The sequence below is a fragment of the Salvia splendens genome, chromosome 2 (assembly GCF_004379255.2).
Source record: "Salvia splendens isolate huo1 chromosome 2, SspV2, whole genome shotgun sequence".
Lineage (NCBI taxonomy): Eukaryota > Viridiplantae > Streptophyta > Magnoliopsida > Lamiales > Lamiaceae > Salvia > Salvia splendens.
The window spans coordinates 37,567,987-37,591,546 of record NC_056033.1 but is presented as its reverse complement, the minus strand read 5'-3'; the positions used below and the strand labels follow the sequence as shown (position 1 = coordinate 37,591,546).

The 23,560-nt window shown below is 35.7% G+C and overlaps 1 protein-coding gene across 1 annotated transcript; it reads left to right on the top strand.

The window, feature by feature from the left end:
- The first annotated feature begins 14,467 nt into the window (after window positions 1–14,467).
- On the top strand, window positions 14,468–15,493 carry LOC121779492 (phospholipase A(1) DAD1, chloroplastic-like). Its single transcript, XM_042176821.1, has one exon. It carries the CDS (start codon window positions 14,486–14,488, stop codon window positions 15,491–15,493), a length of 1,008 nt encoding a protein of 335 aa, XP_042032755.1. The 5' UTR covers window positions 14,468–14,485.
- Window positions 15,494–23,560: the final 8,067 nt, after the last annotated feature.

The window sequence follows — 23,560 nt, the reverse complement described above, 5'->3', positions numbered from 1 at the left end:
TCACTAATTCATTAAATAAGAAATTAAAAAAGAAAATCTAATCCTAATCCCACCGAGACAAATCATCAAACACCTTCTCTCCAAACCCAATCAACACATCTTCGACAACCGCGGCGAGCTTCTGATTCCGGCGGCGGCAGCCACCACAGCACCCCCAATCTTCCTCACTCCCTTAACCAATTTCCTCTTCTCCCCCTTTTCCCCTCTCCACCACCGCTCAAATTGGCCTTACTCCTCGTCCTCGCCGCAACGCCGCCCCCAATTTCCCCGCCAGAGCTGCTCGCCATCCCACTCTCCCTCGCCACTCTCTCGAAATCATTCCCCAATTTCCTCACCGGATGGCGCTTGACGTTGAGGCCGCCCATGGACCAGTGGGCCTCCTGCGCCCACGACATGAGCGGATCGGTGACGGAGGGCGGTGGATCGACCCTCTCGGAGTTGAGCTTGACGTCGGTGTAGAAGCACGGGCGCGACAAGCTGCTGCCGTAGAACTTCCCCGGACCTCATGGCACAACCATTTCTGCGGCGGATTGTTTGTGTGTGTGTGGAGATCTGATTGAAGGTGTTGTTTATGCTCGATTGATTTGAGTGTGTGAGGGAAGAGGCGCGACTTTTGTAGGGCGTGGTTTAGGATTAGTGACGGATCAGTTTCTCCTAGTTAGTGACAGATTTGTGACCCGGTAATTAAAACCGTCAAATATTTGACGGAACCGTCCAAAATGGACCAAATGTGATTCGATTTCAAATGTGAGGGACCGAATAATTCAAAAGATAATGTTTTGGACAAAAATAAAAAAACGCAATATGTTAAGGACCATTTTGGGACTTTAGTCTAAAAAAAATTTAAAAATGAAATGAATCAACTAGCTTGGACTATCTTGGGATGGAAGGTGTACTAAATAAACAATACTAATATTTTCGAAAATTAGGTTATGTACTAAAGTAATAACCTTTTTTTATAAATGTTAGTTTGTGTTGAACCCAATATTAAAATTTTCCTAGTCCATATAACTGCATATGCCCAGAATAGTATGATAAATGTTCGTTTATGTTATGCCCAATAATAAAATTTCCTGGTTCAGATAACTGTAGGCTTGTATATAGCAGCTTGATAGGCCCAAACTTTTGGTTTGTTAATACGAAGAATGAAAATAGAATGTTCTGAACCATAAAAATTTATCCTAGTGGTGTACAACATTTTTAATGCAAAATCAATACAGTAACAGAGATCAAAATAAAAAAATTGATTGAGGTATCTATCTATACACATATAAAAGGTGAGTTTTTGCCTTCTTTTGAAATATTTATAAATTTTGTCCTTATTCTAAAATATTTATAACTTATGAACCAATTTGAATATTTATGGAATAATGAATTCCTTCATGTGGCTATTACATGCGTAACAATCAACTACACATTAAATTGTGCATAAGTGCATAATTGACAAACATGGTATGAAACGTAAAAAATAAATTGCGTGACATTAATTAAATAAATAACAATGGGATTACTAAAAGCCAAGTAGAATAGAAAAACCACGGTGAAGATTACTAATTAAGTTCTTTTAATCTTTATCAAACCATTAAATATAATAATTATTGCAATACAATCTTAATTCTCTTTAAAGCACCCAATTTAATAAGCAAAAAACCGATTGGAACCAACATTAATAATATTTTTTGTAACTTTTGGTATTGGGGAATTTAAAAAGATTTTCATGTATTCTTATGTTTAATAGAGAAAGTGAAAGGTTTATATATGATATTTGGTATCTTATAATATACATATTCCTAAATGGAATTTGCTTTGGTGGCTTCGGTGTTGTGTCGCGGCGTCAGAATGATTTCGTAAGCCTTGCGCGTCGACGAGAATGGTGGGGTTAAAAAAATAGTGAGCAAGATGAGTGTAGAGTGTAGACGGTACCATTACAATATTTGTCAACATTCTGGAGAAATTTGACTTGCGTTTAGGTATTCTTCTGATTCTTCATCAATATTGTTACAACATGAAGTTAGTTTTTTTTGCTATACGAATTCTTTTTTGTATATTAGTAATATTTGTTTTGCGCCCTCAAATCTCTCTATCGTGATTGTGGATAGTTTTTCTAATTTGGGCTTTGACTTTATTTTTCGAATTCGTCAGATGTTGAAGATGGACTCTAAGTTGGAATATCGGCGTTGTCGGAGAGTTTTTGGAAGATGGGCTACGTCAATCATGCCCTAACACATACATCAATAATTTATCCATTTTTCTTTCGTTAAACATTAAATTGTAATCAACATGTGTTTGTGATTGATCTTTTTGTATTAGAGATTGAAAGTATTTTTATTGACGTGTGTTTTGTGTTCAAATTTTAGTTTAGAAACTTATTTATACGAATTAAAATTCGTATTGTACATTGTTATTATCATATACATTTGTGAGTTTAGAACTTATAATCATATTGTTTCTCGTTTTAAAAATGTTGGACTCACCTTTCTAATTAGTACAAGTAGAAAATAAATTGGGCCGTGCATCGCACGGGTGTGACACTAGTCTATCTATACATATATAAAAGGCGAGTTTTGGCCTTCTTTGAAATATTTATAAATTTTGTCCTTATTCTAAAATATTTATAATTTATGAACCAATTTGAATATTTATGGTATAACGAATTCCTTCATGTGGCTATTACATGCGTAACAATCAACTACACATTAAATTGTGCATAAGTGCATAATTGACAAACATGATATGAAACGTAAAAAATAAATTACGTGACATTAATTAAATAAATAACAATGGGATTACTAAAAGTCAAGAAGAATAGAAAAACCACGGTGAAGATTACTGATTAAGTTCTTTTAATCTTTATCAAACCATTAAATATAATAATTATTGCAATACAACCTTAATTCTCTTTAAAGCGCCCAATTTAATAAGCAAAAAACCGATTGGAACCAACATTAATAATGATATATGTTTCCCTCCCAAATAATCAACGATTGAAATTGAGTGTACTTCATATATATAAAGATCTTAGCATTGAATATCATATCATATGAAGATCAACCAAAACACTAACTTCCCCAATTATTTCACACAATTTAATAAAAAGACAAAACATGAAGAGTGGAAATCAGACCAATAATTTGATCTTGAGGGAGGCATCGAAATCAGCTTGGGACGGTGCAGATTTAGGGGGCTGAATGAACGTGACTTCACGGTAAGAGGATTGACAAACGATTTGATTCTTGAAATCACAGTTTCTGCGTTGACAAGTTTCGAAGTATGTGAGGAGCAGTGGGAAAAACTAGTGGCAGAAGCGGATGCGTGGTGGGAGAGAGGGAGCGGCGAGCGAAGCACCGACGCCATTGACTGCTGCTGCGGCGGTGACTGTGTGTTGTGCGTCAAGTTTGTAACTGATTGGGTTGTTGGGATTTCCCATTGCTATTTTGCAAGTGGGTTGGATGAGGTGGACGAAGAGCGTGCCACGTGTCATCAGCCAGGTGATGGAACTGAGAGTGACGTGGGCCTATATATTATATACCACGAAGAGTTGACTATCTAATTAGAGCTTCCAGGTTACACTAAATTTTTACAAATGTGGAATCCATGACCTTCACTTTTCTTAAACTCTGCACTTGGTCAAACGTGAACTAAATTTCTCTTACTATTTTACATTTCTATACTATATGTACGCAATGTATAATTAGACTATCTCCAGACTCCAATAATATACTAAAATCTAAATTTATATAGATGGTACTAAAAAATCAATTCCATTTTTTATTTTTAAGTAAAAAATTCACCTTAATTTTAGGTTTACCCTAAATCAACACTATTTTTTTTCGAATTTTATGAATAAAATATATAATTAAAAGTTAAAAAGAAAATAAACTATTTTTATAAAAAAGGTATGGTAATTATCGAATTATTTAACTATATTTCCCAAACTTTTTAATGATTTATCCGTTCTCACAATATCTCTTCGTCTCTCTCTTGGACTGTATGACTGTATCCACTATAATATACTCCCTTCATTCGCCATTAGAAATCCATTTAAGTTCGACACGGGTTTTAAGAAATACAAAGATGATAAAAGATAGAGGAATATATGACCAATGTTTATATACTATGTTAAATTTTAGAATAGAATGTGAGGAGAATCAACCTACTATTTAAGGTAAAAGTGAATTGAGACTCCTAATGACGGACGGACTAAAATGATCAATCGGGAATCCTAATGTCAGACCTATGAAGTACAAATTATACGAAACAAAATTTAGTATGACAAGAGTTCCGACTTCTAAAACTGATAGGAGTACATCTTTGCGGAAAGAATTCAATTGAAGCAATTTCATTTCATACTGCTAAGGCACCGATACCTTTTGGGTCGTTGTTTTTATTATTATTATTATTATTATTATTATTATTATTATTATTATTATTATTTAACTTTTCGGTGGAAGGGTATGTTATTAAATTAATAGTTAGAATTTTCTAATTAATTTTCAACATCAAATTCACGTTTTTACGATAAAAATCAACATATGAAAAGTAAAAGTTTGGTTTTTAGCAACTTACAAATCCAGTAAGAGAATGAAAAGTCATCTCGTTGTTAGCTGCGTACCGCGCAGGGGCTGAACTAGATGTATATTATTAATAAATACTACTTATATATTTGGATATATATATTTTTTACAGATATGATCAATTTAATATTATGAAATTCTATATCATATGAATGTCATTTGATACATAAATTTATTGTTGTGATTAGTACGGTTCATGGTGTGATTGGTAGCACTACGGAGGATTTGAGTTCGAAAATTTAATAAAGTATTAATTTTATTCAGACACTCAACTTTCATTTTAATACTCTAGCTTACATTCCTATTAATAACTCCAATACAAGTTCATAATATATTTTGCACATTAGTTATTCTTATAATTTTATTTCTTTTTTTCTTTATTTATGTTATTTTTCCTCTTTTGTCGATTATTATATTTTCTTCATTTAACTCAGTAAATATCTATTCTTAAATATTGTACTTCCTCTGTCCCAACTAAGTTGGTACAAAACTTTTGGGCACGGAGTACCTAAAATAATCTCCTTTACTCACATCTTGCACGAAGTATAGGATTATGTAGTCATTTGTTAACTACGAATGTCGTTAGTTGCGCAACACGCATAGAGTGTACTAGTAGTTATAATAGCTTGTTTAGGGAGACACAAGATATATACTACAAAAACTTAAAAACACTAAAATCTAAACTAAAGCATTTGAAAAATTATCAAACTCTATACATATTGTGACATGTGAAGCTAACTTAGTTAGACCATCAAGCTCTCAAGGACATGCATATTCGGACGCCCAATACAAACCTTATGAATTAAGATGAAGAATTAGAGTTGGGCTGAAGGCTATAGTAGTGGCTAGGCCAACGAGTACTCTTTCAATTGTCCTTATTCATAATGCCTTGCTCGTATTCTATGTTTATATGGATTCTTCTTTCACTAACCATACTCAGATTCATTCTTATTAGTAAAATTTGATGTCTTTCTTTTGGTATTTTAGGGCGAATTAGGAGTGGGCATAATTCAGTATCAATTATGGATTCATCAAACTGAAAAAAAATCGATTATCGATTAACTGATGTTCTTACAACCAATTAACACAATTCAGTATCAATTATGGATTCATCATGCAATTTGTTATCTGTTAATAACCGATTATTTGACAAATTCAATTTTACATTTGTATTTGTTCTTACTTTATAATTATATTATTTTATTAATCTAAATTCTTAATTGAACGATAATGGGATATTTGCATTGCTTAATTAAATCCTCGAGAATATTTGCTTTCCAACGCTTTTAGTTTTAGATTAAATTACATTTGTTAACCATTCCACTTCCTGAACTTAATTGATCAATTTAGGCAAACACAGACAATTAGGTCACTATTTTCTTATTTATATTGATTTGCAGTATCTATTTTTTTTTACTATAAGTTATAATAAAAATTAATAAATCCCTTTAGTTAAATTAACATGAGAACTATGTCTTTTATTATCACAAACTTAGTTTACAGATGAAAGTTATACAAAAGAGAGCAAAGATTTAAAGTGGTGGGCTTAATTTGAATTCGATTCTATCAGTTAACCGACTAATTGATCAGTTTTAAATGATCTCATAATCTTTTTCAAGGTCTCTTCGGTTTTGATAAACTAGCTTGTTGGTTGAGTTATTAACCGAATCGACCGAATACCCAGTCCTAGAGCGAATAATAACTCACACTCTAGTCATGTTTTAACCTAGATAAAACATGTTACACCACCATCATGGTCTTACCTGCTTCCAATACTTCTCCCTCTTCACATTTTTTCTCTTGTCGCCATCTTAGTCATTGCGCATAACATCCTCCCTTGATTTTTCTTTTTGAAAATCAAAAGACTCAACCGAAAAACAGTGAGCAAGCAAACCAAAACAATTTAGTCCAAAGTACCAAAAGCCTAAAGTCAACGCTAAACTAACAACCAACCAAATCAAAGGCACACAAACCCCAAAGAAACACACAAAACACGCAACAAATGCCAACCACAAGCAAGTCCGCACAACAAAGCACAACACGAAGAATGCATTTTGAATGTTACTCTAAATAAGATTAGAATTTCAAGCAATTGATGATGGTTCCTTATTGCCCTTTAAATTTTTTTATACAACCACTTCCAACGCCAATGAACCTTAGCGTTAATTGTACATTTTAATTTTATCACGTGGTCATATAATATAGAGAAATTTCGGAATAAGGGATTCATTTCGCTGATCTTTCGAAATTTAGGATTCAATTCGCTAACTTTCGTAATATGGGATCGAGGCATGCGAATTTTTCGAAATAAGTGATTTTCGAATTTTTCTTTTTTTCCTCTGCTTTTTTATTATTATTTCCATCTCAACATTTATGAAGTGTCCAAATTACCCTATAATATTTTCACAGAGTTTTCTCTCTTGTATTTGTCTATTGAAATCGTCGACAATCTTCTTTGCCTTCACTTCTTTCCACTTTCCCAACCTTATTCAGATTACCTCTCAAAAGTTAGATGGATCTCATCAGCTTTCATCATCAAATTAATGATATAAACAAATTTTGAATTTTTATTAAAAAGGGGAAGATGTCTGCTCCACCTCACTACAATTCAACAGCCCCATGTCTGATTCGAGCTACGGCAACCAGAAATTGGCGACTCCGTCGTCGCTCAGCTGCTACGAATCGCAGAAGCGGCAAGACTAGAACACGTTCGGGCAGTATCTGAAGAACCATAACAGCCGTTGGTGCTTAGTCGTTGCAGCGACGCTCTCATCCTCGAATTCCTGCACTCCTCTATCAATTTGGGAAGACAAAGTTCCACGGCGATGACTGCCTCTGCGGAACACCGAAGATCCATGTCTTTCGTGAGTAGATCCTAACGAGGTGGTTGATTTGGATGCATCTTTATTTTTGGGTGAAAAGGAGAGGTATCAGAGTCGAGAGGTATCAGATACAAAATTAATTCATCTACAAACAAAAAGAGTGTACCGGCTGAGAAGCCGACTGAAATTGATGAAGGTTAAAAAAAGTAGTATCTGAAAGCCTATCAATCTGTTCCCCAACAAGAAAGTGTGAGGAGTAGAATTGGAAAATTTATTAGAATTAAAATTAATAGAATTGGAGTCAAAATATTGTAGGGGTGATTTGTCAATAATAAATGTTGAGATGGAAATAATAAGAGAAAAAATAGAAAAATTTGAAAATCCCTTCTTCTGAAAAATTCGCATGCTTCGATCCCATATTTCGAAAGGTCAACGAATTGAATCCTAAATTTCGAAAGGTCGGCGAAAGTAATCCCTTATTTCGAAATTTCTCTATAATATATACATTTAGTGCTGATAAATACAAGTAATTTATAATTATAGTACTTAATTCAAATCGTTCTTACTTACTCAATTTAAAGGGTTATATTTCAAACCTCATCCTATGAATATATGATCAGTTGATAACTTTCTTAAATTGATAACTGATAATTATGTCAAGAACCTACATTACAGTTGTCAACATGAAGACATATGTCAACAGAAGACATACATGTGTCAACTACATTTATTTGACATGAAAATGTCTTCGTGTTGACATTTACTCCCTCCGCCCCATAAGAATATGTACTCTTTTCTTTTTAGTCCGTCCACAAGAATTTGCACTTTCTAATTTTGAAAACTCTTTTCTTTCCAATGGGGTGGGACTCATTTCCATAACAATACTTTAGTGACTTTTTCACTCTATTGCTCTCTTACTTTACCAATTCTACATAAAAACTCATGTCGACCCAAAGTATATTTCTTTAAAGACGAAGGGCGTATCATATAGATTATTGACATAATTGTCGACAATCAATTTAGAAAGTTATCGACCTAACAATATTCACTCATCCTATATTTATTTATTTACCTACGTTAACGTTACAGCATCTGCAATGGCGGCGAGCCCACCGGCTAGCCGATCCCTGGCGCTCGCCGGTCCGCTCGCCGAACCATTGCAGCCGGCGAGTGCCAAATCGACTAGAAAAACGGCGAGCGCATGCCGATTCCCCCGCGCTGGCCAATCGGCTGACCACCATTGCAGGCTCCCGATCGACAATCGGATTTTTTTTTAATTTAATTTTTGAAACACTATACATACGCGACTTGCACGTTATTTTCATTTGCACCACTTGTTATAACGAGTACTCTCTCTATCTTAATTTCTGTACAAGAGCAACAACGCGAAATGGAGCACAACAACGAGCCTACTCCAGGGACGAGCGGGTCTCAAACCCCCACGGTACCCGTGGGAGGTGGATGTGGTCCGATGGCCGGGTACTACAACATGCACCCTTGGAAGCAGATGATGCCCGGGGGTAGTGTGCCGGGATGGCAGGGGATGCCGGGGGGGCCAGCGATGCCGGGCGGGCAGGGGGTACCGGGGATGCAACCCGGGATGCAGGGGACGCCGACGCCGGGGGGGACAACGTCTATCGTCCCAGTCTTGATTTTGTTACTGCTTCTTCGCACACATCGACCCTAGCGGAGACGTAGTACACTGGGTTTGAGACCTTCTCCTTAGAGGAGTTGGGAATAGATCTTGGGGATGGGGGCACTCCCGTTCAAACGGGGGGAGTAAGGCGGGGTCGGGGCGCGCCCAAGAAGAAGAAGGGGAAAGGGGTGGTCGGCGAGTCGTCGCAGCCGGATGGTGACGACAGCCCGGCACAGAGGAAGTGGAAGGACGCCGAGAACGTCGCGCTGTCCAAGGCGTGGGTGAGTGTTTGCAATGATCCCCTCACCTCGAACAACCAGAGGATCATCAACTTGTGGGCTAAAATAGCAGCAGTCTACAAGGCATTTTGCCCAGAGGGGCGGCCACGCAGCGGGGAGGAGTGCCGGAAGGCGTGGGACCGAATCAGGGCTGGGGTCTCCCGATTTTTGGGCTTGTACACCAACGCCCTCCGCATGCAGTCCAGTGGCCAAATTGACGAGGACTGCAGGAGGATGGCGGAGAAAGAGTTCCCCGTGCCCGGGCTTTACAAGGAGTTCACCTACTGGAACTGCTACGAGGTGCTGATGGACTCCGAGAAGTTTCGGGCAGGTGTCGACGCTGGCTGGCCGAAGAAGCAGCGCCTGAACTATACCGGTGATTACAGTGGCGGTTCCCACGACCTCCCCGAGGATGCACAAGAATTCCCGTCCCCTCCCGCGTTTGCTCGCCGAACTCGCCCGATTGGTCAAAGGCAGGCGCAACGGGCTCGCCAGGCCTCCCAGGAGGTCCAGTCGGCATCCCCTTTGTTGGCTAGTCGACAGCCGACCTCGCCTTCTTCGCGCGTCAACAAACGCGCTCTCAGATGTGGAAGGTCTTAGCTGAATGGAGGACGGCAACCGACCCCGAGGAGAAGAGTTTTCTCCACGCGATGCTCGTGAGTATGCGGGCCGATTTAACATCCGCCGCGGCACAGGTGGAGGCCTCATACGCGGGCTCAGATGCCGCAGATTTGGGGGTCCCGGATAGCGGCAACAACGGCGACAACGACGAGGAGTGAGGCGGAGGCGGGGGGCTCATGTGTGGAGGAGGATTTTTTTTATTTATGTAATTTTTTATAAAATTAATGTACTTTTTTTAATTAATGTAATTTTTAAAATTTTAATATTATTATTGAGTATTCCCGTATCTGTGTCGAAAATTTAATTCCGTATTTTGTGTGATTGTTAATTATTTATTTTTATAATTTTGTTTATTGTGGCTAGGTAATGGTTGGGCTATTGTTTGTCCTGATGATGTGGCATGAAGAGTTTTTAAGACTGCTAATATGACAGGATGAGTTTATGGCTAGGCTATGACTGGGCTATTGCTTGTACAAAATCATTCATAAAGCTATTATAGAATAAGCCACAAGGTGCATTAAAATATGAAATTCGTGTGTTTAGAAGTGCTCAGATGTACAAAGTTGAGTCACAATTTAAGTCAAACATTTTTAGGTATGGTCCTGGTTTACACGTGTCATCTTGTCAGCCACTCTTTTGGTCGGAACTCGGAAACGTATCCTATTGGTTAATTTTCTTTGTTTCTTCTCTGCAAACCTAACCGCCAAACCAAGTACAGAGTACATTCTCATTTCACTTCTTTTTCAGACAATGACACGTGGCATACAGTGCACCCGTTCGGACGGCAGCAATCTCGAGTGTGAGTGAGCACATTTTTCACTCTAAATTTTACATAAGACCATCAGAAGTGGGGCGCCCTAAGGCGCGCTACGTCAGCATTTTTATCCTTCTCCTTCTCCACCTGCAGTGGGCGTCACGTCAGATTTTTATCCTACTCCTTCTCCACCTGCAGTGGGCGCCCTAAGGCGCGCCACATCATCAATTTTGTAATATTTACAAAATACATACGAATTAAAAAAAAAACTAAAATACATTTAAAATACGAATTTTAAAAACTTGGGTGTCTCGGTCGATGTGCCGGCAGAGCTAGATGCAAGGTCGTCCGCGTGCCATCGTCCGCGGCCTTCACAATGGGGCGGACGATGGCGCGGACGATGGCCATCGTCCGCTGCGTCCGCAATGAGGCGGACGATGGCGCGGACGATGGCCATCGTCCGCGGTTTAAGTCGCGCCCGAAGCATAGGCCGAGACTATCGTCCGCGGCCTATGCCACACACCCACAGTGGGGGTGGACGATGAATGGCGCGGACGATGCGCGCCATCGGGCGTGCCATCGTCCGCCCATTGCGGATGGTCTAAACTCGCATTTCCATAACAAATTAAATAATCTCTCCCTCCACGAGAATAGGCATTATTTTTTCCACAAGAGTACGTATTTTCTAAATTTAAAAATTATTTTATCTCTAAATGACACTTTTCTAAGTATAAAAATATTATTTTCTCTACTTTTTCTCTCTTTTACTTTATTCTATATATTTTACGACAACAATACATAAAATTTCGTGTCAAATAAGAAATGCTTCACTGCGAAGGGGACGGAGGGAATATTTAAAATGACACAGAAATATTGTGGTTGCATTGTTGCCTTGTTGGTGTTGTGATAAAAATATCCTTGATTTCCTATCAGATTCGACTCGAACACTAATAAAACCCACAACCTCAAATTGCTTGGTTGCCGAAATAGTGATTGAGTTGCATTTTCTGAAAAAATAATGTAGAGGACCAGATATTTAGGTGACAATTTTCAAAAATCGTGATAAATTTTCAAGAAATATTTTTCAAGAAATATTTAATGAATTAATATCATCATGCACCCCCATGATAAAGCAAAGATTAATTCGAGCCTCACATTTGAAATCCTGCGCATGTTAGTGTCGCACTCGACCGTACTATACTTTTGGTTAGCATGTCAATTGATATATATCCAATTAAGTACTCCCACCGTCTTTTTTAAATAGAAATTTTCGTGCCAATTAAGTGTCCGTATTCTTGAGTGACATGAGATTTTAGAAATAGTTGATAAGTGGAATAAGTAGAGAGAAAAAAATAGTTGAATATATTAATGAGGAGAGAAGATAGATGGATTTATTTTCAAATATAGAAAGTGGACTTCTTAAGTATGACAAACTAAGAAGGAAATGTGAACATTCTTGTGTAGGACGAAGGTAGTATGAAATAAAATGTAAAAAAATAGTTTGAATAATAATCTATTAGTGGCTAATGAGATTAATGTAATTGGTAAATAAATGTGTGGTAAAAAAAAGTTTAAAACTGAAAAAGTGAATTAATTTTGCTAGACGAACTAAAATGGAAAAAAATGACTATTTATTTTTTTTATAGATGGAGAGAGTATTTACTTCCTTCGTTCCACGGTACTGGAATTATTTTGTTAATTTGGTACATTCCATAACAGTGAAGTCATTTATCTTTTCAGTAAAAGTTAACACATTTATTCTCACTTGCTTTACTCTTTCTTACTTTATTCTCTTTTCATCTCTCTATCTTTTTCATTTCTTACTTTATTTTTCATTTACTTAATTTACTTATTATAATTTTTCTTAAATTACGTGCTGAAAAGAAACGCTTCCATTGCTGTGAAACAGATGATATATAAGAAAACTAGGAAAATGATAAATATGGATTGGATGGATTAACATTGCTATTAAGCGTGGAGGCAAAAGACAAATTGCACAAAATATGACCGCTAACTAGCACTTTTTTTCCAGAGGACACAATTAATGCATGACCTATACAAAACTATGAACCTAAATAGACATATTAGAAATATATAGGATATTTAAACGACGAAAAATTCTCCTAGTCATGGACTCATGGAAGTCTAGGAATTAAACCACATCTCTCGTCTCTCGCGTATTGTACATATTAAGATCGGTTTTAAATACAATTAAAGACGCTAATTTGTATTTCTAAATATACCACTAACACTTAAAAATGTTTTTATTGTTGGTGTCTCAACTAAAATTAGAGGAATGAAAGCGTCCTAAAAAAGAAAAAGATTAAATTAATTTGTAATTAATTTATGAACGTTTTCTTTTGCATCTAATTGTTACTATTATTTTTCAAAATTTCCAACACAAGCAACTACATCTCGATTTTTATGTCCTTTAAAATAAGTTTTTTTGTAGTGATAGACTATGTATATATATTATTCGATACTGTAAACTAGTTATAGGGGAGTTATCAATTGCTAACTCATCATTTAATTGCTAATTACAACTAATTTAAGATCATAAGATTTTAGAAATCTTGTGGTCTATAATTTGTCATGTGTAATTTTGTTTTTCATTTTTTAATATTAAAAAGATGATAGCAACTATCAAATTTAGAGTTTAGAAACACAATGTCAATACAGTGTATTAAATACATCAACACAAATATACAATGACATGCCAATGTCAATACAATTTCATATTGACATTGTATAAGCATTGTATTGAAATATTATGTGTCGTGTATTGATATAAAGCTGTTAACAAAATTTATGAATATTTACAAAAATTTTATCAAATTTTGACATCGAAACATATGCATGTTGGATCTCGTTAGAATCCTTATAAAATTATCTTTAATTTGATATATGTTATGCCGAAAAATAATTTAGATCGAGGTAGTTATATGCATTTAAAGTTTTAGGATATTTTTCAAAAGTTAGTTACAACTAATTTGTTGTAAATTGACTTTAATATCCTTATTGACGTTTTTTGTTGATCGTATTGACATTATGTGGCTGATGATCTAGACCCTTGATTTGAATATTTAATGACTATTATTTAATTGTAGTTAGTAATTAAGTATTGAGTTAGCAATATAACACTCCCCGTAAACTGGATAGATAGATTATAAATAATTTGTGCTCCTGTAATATAACTTAATTATGTGAAACACACTACTGTGGAATTAATAGACCATTGACTTTATTTTCAAATAACAAATATTTAAAAAAATAATTATGGTCAAGATTATAAATTAACCATGTGTAAACGTAAAACGTTTTCTAATTACAAGCATAACGAGACCAGCTAGATATTTAATTAGTAGTCCCCACATAAAAATGTTTCATGCAAATGCAACGATGAAATTAATATCTTCCCCGAGTCAATATCCATAGACCATAGCACCGTCCGAATCCCAACCCCTCCACCCCGACCACATACCCCAAACACCCTCATTATCTACTAGTATAAATTCGATATTCAACAACGAAATTTAATAGTAGCGTCGAATAAAAAATACTACTCCGATAAAATTATATACATGTAACACACTACCCATTTATTACAAACAATGAAGTTCGCCACCGGAATCCTAAAGCCATGCCACATGTTCTCGGCGGCTTCCAGCCACCGCGCCACCACATTGCAGCGGTCGGAGAGAGCTAACACGGTCTCCACCTCCAGTTTAAACATGGGAAACAAGCTACTACCCACAGCCGATTCCCGCCAAAGCCACGCCGCGCGGCTCCGCGACAAGTGGATGGAGTTTCAAGGGATCAAGAACTGGGAGGGACTGCTCGATCCCCTCGACGACGATCTCCGTAACGAGATCCTCCGCTACGGTGAGTTCGTCGAAGCAGCTTATCGCTGCTTCGACTTCGACGTCACTTCATCCACTTACGCCACGTGTGTAAATCCCAAAACCTCAATATTATCTAATAAAAAAGGGTACACAGTGAAAAGGAACCTGTATGCCACATGCGGGATCCAGCTGCCAGAATGGACAGACAGGCTACCAGACTGGGTGTCCATTCAGTCCAGCTGGATCGGGTACGTGGCGGTTTGCGATGATGCAGACGAGATCGCCCGCCTGGGAAGGCGCGACGTGGTCATTGCGTACCGTGGCACCGCCACGTGTATGGAGTGGCTCGAGAATTTACGCGCCACGCTGGCGTGCCTGCCAGACGACATGGCGCCCGACAGCTGTGAGTCAATGGTGCAGACCGGTTTCCTGAGTCTGTACACGTCTGGTAGCCCGAGCTTGCAACAAGTGGTCCGGGAGGAGATTAGTAAAATCCTCCGGGAATACGGCGGAGAGCGGCTGAGCATAACGGTGACGGGGCACAGCCTGGGGGCGGCGCTGGCGACGCTGACGGCGCACGACATAAAGGCGACGTTCGAGGAGGCGCCGCTGGTGACGGTGGTGTCGTTCGGGGGGCCGAGAGTGGGGAACGGGAGCTTCCGGAGGCAGCTGGAGAAGAGGGGGACGAAGGTGCTGAGGATCGTCAACTCCGACGATCCGATAACTAGAATGCCGGGATTCGTGGTGGATGAGAACAAAGCAAAGCTTTGGTGGCTGAAGAAACACGGGGCGTATGCGGAGATAGGGAAGGAGCTGAGGCTGAGCAGCAAGGGCTGCCCGCATCTCAGAAACAGGGGAGTTGCCACGTGTCACGATCTCAAGACGTATTTGCACTTGGTTGACAATTTTGTGAGCTCAAATTGTCCTCTCAGAGCAACACTTCTCAACCTCAAGGGATCTAATTAATTTTTACATTACTGTAAATATGCTGCCAAGTGCCAAGCCATCTGTTTTTATTCATTGATGAGGCTCACTATGCACTTTTGTATATTGCATGGTCATAAGTTGTGACATGAAAATGTAACAAAATAGTCAAACTATAATATTCATGGTTACGTTAAGGATTTATAATATATTCTCATAGATATATACCCTAGCCTTTTGAAAATCTTGACTCATGTGTATTGACACATAAATAAATGGACGATGTCTCACAAATAGGCAACAAATGATCTTGATATAAATATGGGCATATATGAGGGTTTTTTTTTTACCATTTTTCGAAGATACAAATTCCAGCTCTCCAAAATTCAATTCAATTAATTAATGTGTGATGTCAAGTTGGATATTCTCGTTAATTTGAACGAAATTGAATGTGAAACGATCTGACTTTAAGTTCAATTTGGCCGGTGATTAATTCGGTGAATCCGATGATTTTCGAATATGTTTCCTTAGTTTTTAAATTAATTTCTTTTGTACGCGTTATTCCAACAAAACATAAATATAATACTCCTATACATTTTAAATTTACTTTTTAATTCTTTTGATAAATAATCCATATCCAGAGTGCAAACATCAATATTTCAATTAGAGCGCATAAAATTTGATCTATATATAGTTGTATTTTATATTTCAAACATGATTAATTGATCGTTTGATTTTTACTAAATCATTTTACAAGTGATGAATGAAATAGTATACTAGTAGTATTATATTGCTTCTTTATAAATGCCACTTGCATTATATTGGGATTGCTACGGTGGACATAAATATACAATGTCGTTTCATCAGAGTACGATAAATTTCATATACACGTTTTTCATATTATTCTTATTATCAAGAGTTGATTGACTTCAAATATGGGTGCGTAGTTTTCTGTAGAATTTATTGTCACTTAATAAATTAGAAAAAAATTAATTATTAGAGTTGATAAATCCACGAGAAAGACTATTAATTTTTCAAAAATATTTTTTTTCAATAAAATTAATTATTATGTACTATATTATGATCAACTTTATTTTTATAATAAATTTTAAAATGATGAATTTAGGGGTGAGACATGGTAAATGAGACACAAAAAAAGAAGATACTAAATCTGATTCCATGGAAATTGGATTAAGATTGAGTGGTGCATTTTTGACGTCCCACTCTATGTACCACTTTATTATGCATGAGATCATTTGTTCCAACTTTGGCGTCTCTTCTTGAACTATTGTACCACTTTATTATGCATGAGATTTAGTTTCATTATTTTTTCTTTTACTACTAATTAAGTTAGTTATCTTTGAGCATAATCGAATACCATTAACTAAGACTCAACAAACCAAATGTTTTTATATGAGTATATATTTATATAAATTTTAAAATTATATTTTCTAGTGACAGATATTGAGGTGCAGGGTTCAACATATCATAAAATAATGAAATTAATGCTTGCTTAGCAATTCTTAAACTAATAATTACCCTAAAATTACGGAACATATTTTTTTAGAATTACAGTGTATTGTGATGAATATTAACTTGGGGTTTTATAGTATTCTAATTCTAATATATAATTATAACATAATGAAATTAATGGGACACTGTTGATCTAATCCCTGAAAGTTTTATAGACTACATTCTTATGCACAATGATCAACCTGAGGTACAGTTATATTTATAAGCATTCATATAGTTTAATCTACATTAATAATGTCTGTTTTGTTTTATATATTTACATTAATTCTAATATTTTAAAAATTATTATTAATATTAGTATTATTGATTTTACAATTATGTAAAACTAAAGTTTAATACAGTATAGTATTATTTTATTTAGATATTTAAAATCATAGAGAAAATAGATAAATTATTCGTAGATTTATAGTACTCCTTACGTCCCTCACTAAGTGAGACATTTCTTTTCGGGGTGAGATTTAAATGGAGTTTTGTTTGTTAAGTGGAGAATAATAAAGTATGAGAGAGAATAAAGTAGAAAAGAAATAAGAGAGAGAATACCAAAAAAGGAAATGACTCGTTTATCTTGGGTCATCCCAAAAAAGAAATATAAACCATTTAGCAAGAGATGGAAGTAGAGTATACAAGTTGCATAATTGATGATGTCATTAATAATTTTATGAAATTAAAATAATATATATAGGGGGTGTTCGGTTGGCAAGATTAAATCTCATGATTAAATTTGTACTATCATGTTTGGTTCATAAGATTAAACCCTTCAACTTAATCCTAGATGGATAGTCTCATGATAATTAGTCATAGCCTCCCCCCTCCAACTAAAATAATCCCACAACTTAATCCTAGATGGATAGTCTCATGATATTAGTCATGGCAACCGAACGCCACCATAATAAATAAAATAATAGTACTCCACTAATTGACAGGGAAAGAAATATGGTTACAAAAGTATTGACGTTGATGGATGATTGTTAGAGCATCTACTACGCTGTTCCCCCACCGTTCCTTAAACTACTATTTGCAGACCCACTGTACTTTTTAACTCCATTCCTTAACTAAGGAACGGAACCTGCAACCCTCCGTTCCTTATCCGTTTCTTAACCGTTCCTTCAATTACTATTCATTCAATTTCATTTGTTATTTTTATTTCCAACCCAATTCAATTAAAACAAACACACTTCATTAAAATTAAAATAACATTACAACTTAAAATTCAAAAAAATAGAAAAAGACATAATTAAAATCCAAAAAAAATAAAAATGACATAATTTAAAAAAATAGAAAAATACATAATTAAAATCTCACATCGAAAGTGGAACATAAAACATTCAAGGATGTCTCTATAAAAGAGAAACAACCAAGAGTGAGTTTGTCCCACGTCGAAAGTGGAACATAAAACATTCAAGGATGTCTCTATAAAAGAGAAACAACCAAGAGTGAGCTTGTCCCACATCGAAAGTGGAATATAAAACATTCAAGGATGTCTCTATAAAAGAGAAACAACCAAGAATGAGTTTGTCCCACATCGAAAGTGGAACATAAAACATTCAAGGATGTTTCTATAAAAAAGAAACAACCAAGAATGAGTTTGTCCCACATCGAAAGTGGAACATAAAATATTCAAGGATGTCTCTATAAAAGAGAAACAACCAAGAATAAGTTTCATAAATTCGCAAGCCCATCAAATATATATGGACTATTACGAATTTCTTGTATTTATTTATTTGTAAAAATTATTTTTAAATATAAAAATCAATTTTGATAAATAAAAATATTTTTTTAAAAATTCATTTTTTTTAAAAAAATGAATTATTGCGTCAGTACGTGGCGACGCCCACTCGCGGGCCGGCGAGAGGGCGTCACGCATGCGCTGGGAGCTCGCCACGTCACCTCGGCACGTGGCGAGACGTGTCGTGCCGCGTCTCACGGCTACGACTCACGGCACGGCATGGGCACGACATGGGGACGACTCGAGCGGCTGCAACGCGTGTCTCCGCGGTTTCGTTTCGCAGACACGGAACGCGGCACCGTGAAGGCACGCGTTGCGGATGCCCTTAGTGTTTTAATGAAATGGATTTCAGGCTCTATAGGCCGTTGGCAGATGAATTTGTGTGTTGAGAGAGGTGGTATTACAGGTTGTATGTAATGAGAGCAAAATTCTGTCCCTACTAATTTTGTAATCTAGATTTGTCAGAATATAACATTAGCAATATTTCTCTTATTTACTCTCTTTGTTTCACAAGAAGTCTTATTTTTAGACACAAGTTTTAAAAAATGTAAAAAAAAATATGTTGAATAAGTTAGTGGAACGTGCGTTCTACTTATATATATTAGTTTTATAATAAAATGTGAGCAGAATAAGTTGATGGAATATGTGGTATATTTACCATTTATAGTAAAAATGAATGATACTCTTATTATGGGACGAACAAAAATGATTAAATAGTACTCTTATTGTGGGACGAAAAGTATTAGCTAAAGTGTCATGTCTGGTCGATTTATCTACGTTTTATATATAGTTTGCAGATTAATAGTATGAGGGTTTGTTTAAAAATTAAAATGCATGTAGGAATTAACAAGGACGGTGAATTTATTTTCATCATATAAAAAACACATTACTCGTTTATATCACATTGAACCAGCTTTGTATATACACATGTACGTTCAGTTTCCCCTTGGATTCACGCCGCTTAACTAATAACTATGACCCACGTGGACTCTTGTTTTATACTCCATTTCATCGATCCACTTGGAGTAGTTCATTTTGCACCTTTAATTCGTGTTCATTTTATTTTTGGAATCTTTTCATCAAACAATACATTACTAATAATTATATGATATGATTTCGTTATTCACTATTACTATTTTAATTATTTTTTTTCTTATTTTATTAATTTCTAACTTCAAATTCATGTTTTTTTCGTGTACTGTATTTGGTTTTATGAAACATATAGTAATAAACAAAAAAACTGATATATTGAGTGAATCTCGCTAATTTGAATTGTTTTGTCCTTAATTCTGTACATTGGAAGTTCAATCTAGAACTGGATCGAGTTGCACCAAAGTGATATTACAGTTTCATTAGACAAATTATTCGATACAAAATTATTTTATTCGTGATTTAACACTTAAATTTTTAATAATTATCATATGAGAACTCTGAATTCGAGGATCTTCGATATATCTCCAATGACCTAAACATGCCCTACACATGAGTATAGTCCTAAGCATAAACTAACAATGACCTAAATATGCCCTACACATGATATTGTTCTGCGTTTCTTTATTTAAATCTAGTTTTGCATAGATTAAAACCCTATACAATTGCAAAACCAAACCAAAATCAGCAATTGAGTCCTGAAAATTTTCCAACGATAACCACTAGAAAAGAGTACTACTATTAGACATGCACTTTCAGATTAACACACAATATTATGGTGTATCAAATCAACTGGTCCAAATAAGTGACTAATTACCAGAACATAGAGATGTCAAATTTGAATATAGTTGTGCATAAGCAAAGCGATGGACCAATTATGCCACTTCTTTATGCCCAATGTGATCTCTGCATAGCTTACTATATAGCAGCTCTACAGTATGATTTCATAACAATGATTAGATAGACAATAAATTTGTCAAACATCTTCACAAAACCATGATCAACAACTGATTGCTTACATATAAATAACTGCAAATGAATTCATAAAAGAAGCTAACAAGCTGGAAATGGATACAAGATAATAACTATAATATATGCAGTATAAGACCAAAAAACTATTTAAGCCTTTGGTTGTTTCTTTTCAAACTTTGATATTGTGTTCCATGAAGGGGCTGCCTTATGTGACTGAATTCCAATCATTTGATGCAGTTTAAGAAATAGTAGTTCTCAAAGCATGAAACTTTATGCTCAATTATAGCTTATAATTGTGTTTTGTACACAAATAAGGGGAAATTTTTGAAACACATCGAATGTGTTTACCACAAATCCATCAATTTTTTATCAGCAAAAAAATGGAACAACTTATACGTCAATACTGCAATAGCTAACCACCACCATACTACCACACAATCAATAATTACATCAATCTGGCATTGAAAAATAACTATTCAGCATATCTATATATATAGTGGTATTGAGGAAAAAAAGAAAGAACCAACATTGATATATGAAGAGAAAGATGAAATTTAAACAGAAAGATGGGGAGAAATTTGGATCTGTTGCATGCACAATGAGCTAAGTCGCATGCAACATGTAGCGCGACTCATGCATCGGGAGCGCGTAGGATCAAGTAGTTAAGTAACAAGAATAAATGCCATGTGGACCACTCTAAGAAGGAGGAATTGGCACGATGACTAGGAGAGAGAGAAGGAGCTAACAGAGTATAAATACTAGATCGTAGCTGATTGTTCATTATTATTGTTTGTGCTTGGTTGGTTAGGATTTCTGTCACTGCGGTGCAGAGTCTTTTCGTTAACATTCCTTCCCTTTTGCATTGTAATTCCGTTGCTGCGTTTATCAATAAGATCCGGTGCTTAAAACCCAAACATTGTGTGAGTTACGTGATCGGAGTGTGTGAGTTGAGTTACCACGTAACAGGATCATTACCTGATTATAATCAATCGATCATTAGAGATGAAGCGGGGGCGCATCGCGGTTTGAGAGAGATCGAGAGAGAGGAGAGGGGCTAGGGCACTCGAAGAGAGAGGGAGAAATGGGAGAAATGATCTAATTTTCTCCTTTTTTATATGATTCGTTTTGAATTTTAACCCGGAAAAAGATCCGCGTTTTTTTATAAAATTTGACCCGCTTAACGTGGAATTGAATTAGAATTCTTTTGTTGAGATATGGAATTGAATCCTGGGGAATTGAAAAGTGTGGAATTCAATTCCAATTCCAATTCCAATTCCAATTCCAATTCTGCGCATTTTTATATTGCTTAACAACAGAATTGGAATTGAAAGCTCCAATTCCAATTCCAAGCCCTGAATTCCGTGGTGCCGAACGCACCCAAAGACTGATATGAAAATAATTATTATGTTCAGTGACTTCAGTTGTCATATGGCAATGAAAATTTGATAACCCTATACATGAATAAATTTGATAAGCCTGTTCATGAACCAAGATTAAAGGGCTCGGTTATTCTAAAACTAGGATTCATCTCTTGTCACAAATATTCCCTTATGAGTATCATATTAAAATTGATGTGTACATTCTCAATGGTCTTTTTCCAAAATACTAGTATTAATTTATTATCTCTTTGACGGAAGATGAGAAGTAAGCGGGACGAATTTTATGCAGTTTCGAAAATTGATTGGGCTGAAGCTACACGCATTAAGAAGGAAATTTCACATTTTGGTGCAGAATGTTGTGGGCTCAATCTTATTTACTTAATATATAGACCTATTTCATTTGATTAATACTCCATGAGAATATATAGCATAGCTAATCATTTCATAATAAATTAGGAGTAATACATAGTAGTAGATGTTTTTCTATGTTGGGCCTTTCTATTTATCCATTTCTATGATTTTGAAAGGGAATGACATCCTACTTTATTAATGGAAGATAATTTAAAAATTATTCGGTACACAGAATTAATGGAAGATAATTTTAAAATCTACACCATTAAATTAACAATCATAAGCACAAATTCTAAAATTAATACTCCCTCCGTCCATTAAATATGAAATCTTTGAGAATCTGACATATAATTTTATGTAATATAGTTTTATAAATTAATAAAAAGAGAAAGTAAAAGAAATATTCATTTTACTTAAACAATCTAAAAAAAATGTTTTATTTTTATTAGCTCACAATTTAATAAGGTAATAATCCAGTGCAAATTTTTAGGTACATCTCTATCTTCTGCTTTCTCCGCTCCTCTTCTTTTCTCTAGGTTTCTGCATTACATTTTTAAATTTTTCAATGGCACCGTCGAAGAAAGATTCACCGTCGTCTTCAACTAAGAAAGATTCTTCATCTTCAACTGAGAAAAATTCTTCTATTGCGCCGTTGAGGATTTGAGTAAGTTCAGTTCCAACTACGTGAGGGATCTGAGAAGGATGATAAAAAGCTTGTTGTTTGATGTGATTCTCGTTATTTTCTCTCTACAATATTATGATTTAGAGTATTAAGTGCTTTGAAACTTTTCTGCTCTATGATTATTGTTATTGCAAATTTGCAATCATCAAAACGTATTGATCGAATTTGTCTATCTAATTTAGTTCATTCTTCGTAGTTCATCGATTAGATTTGTTTAATTTATTGAATTGATTTGATTTTTTGGCGGTAAATTACTTGAATAATTAAAGAGCTTCTGGATCGATCTGACGTGTCAAGCAGTAGCTGATATGATAACCGGAAAGACTCCTGAAGAAATACGCGTTACACCACCACGGTTGTTCAAGACGATGGCAACGGTGTCTCGATGCTGGCTCGTCTCGGCGAGAAGAGTTCAAGCCACCAACGAGACGCCCTATGACAAAACTAGTTTTGGATCAATCTAATCCGGAATAACTGAAAACACCATCGTTTGATTGGGAAAATACGATACGGAAACATATGCTAATAGTAACACA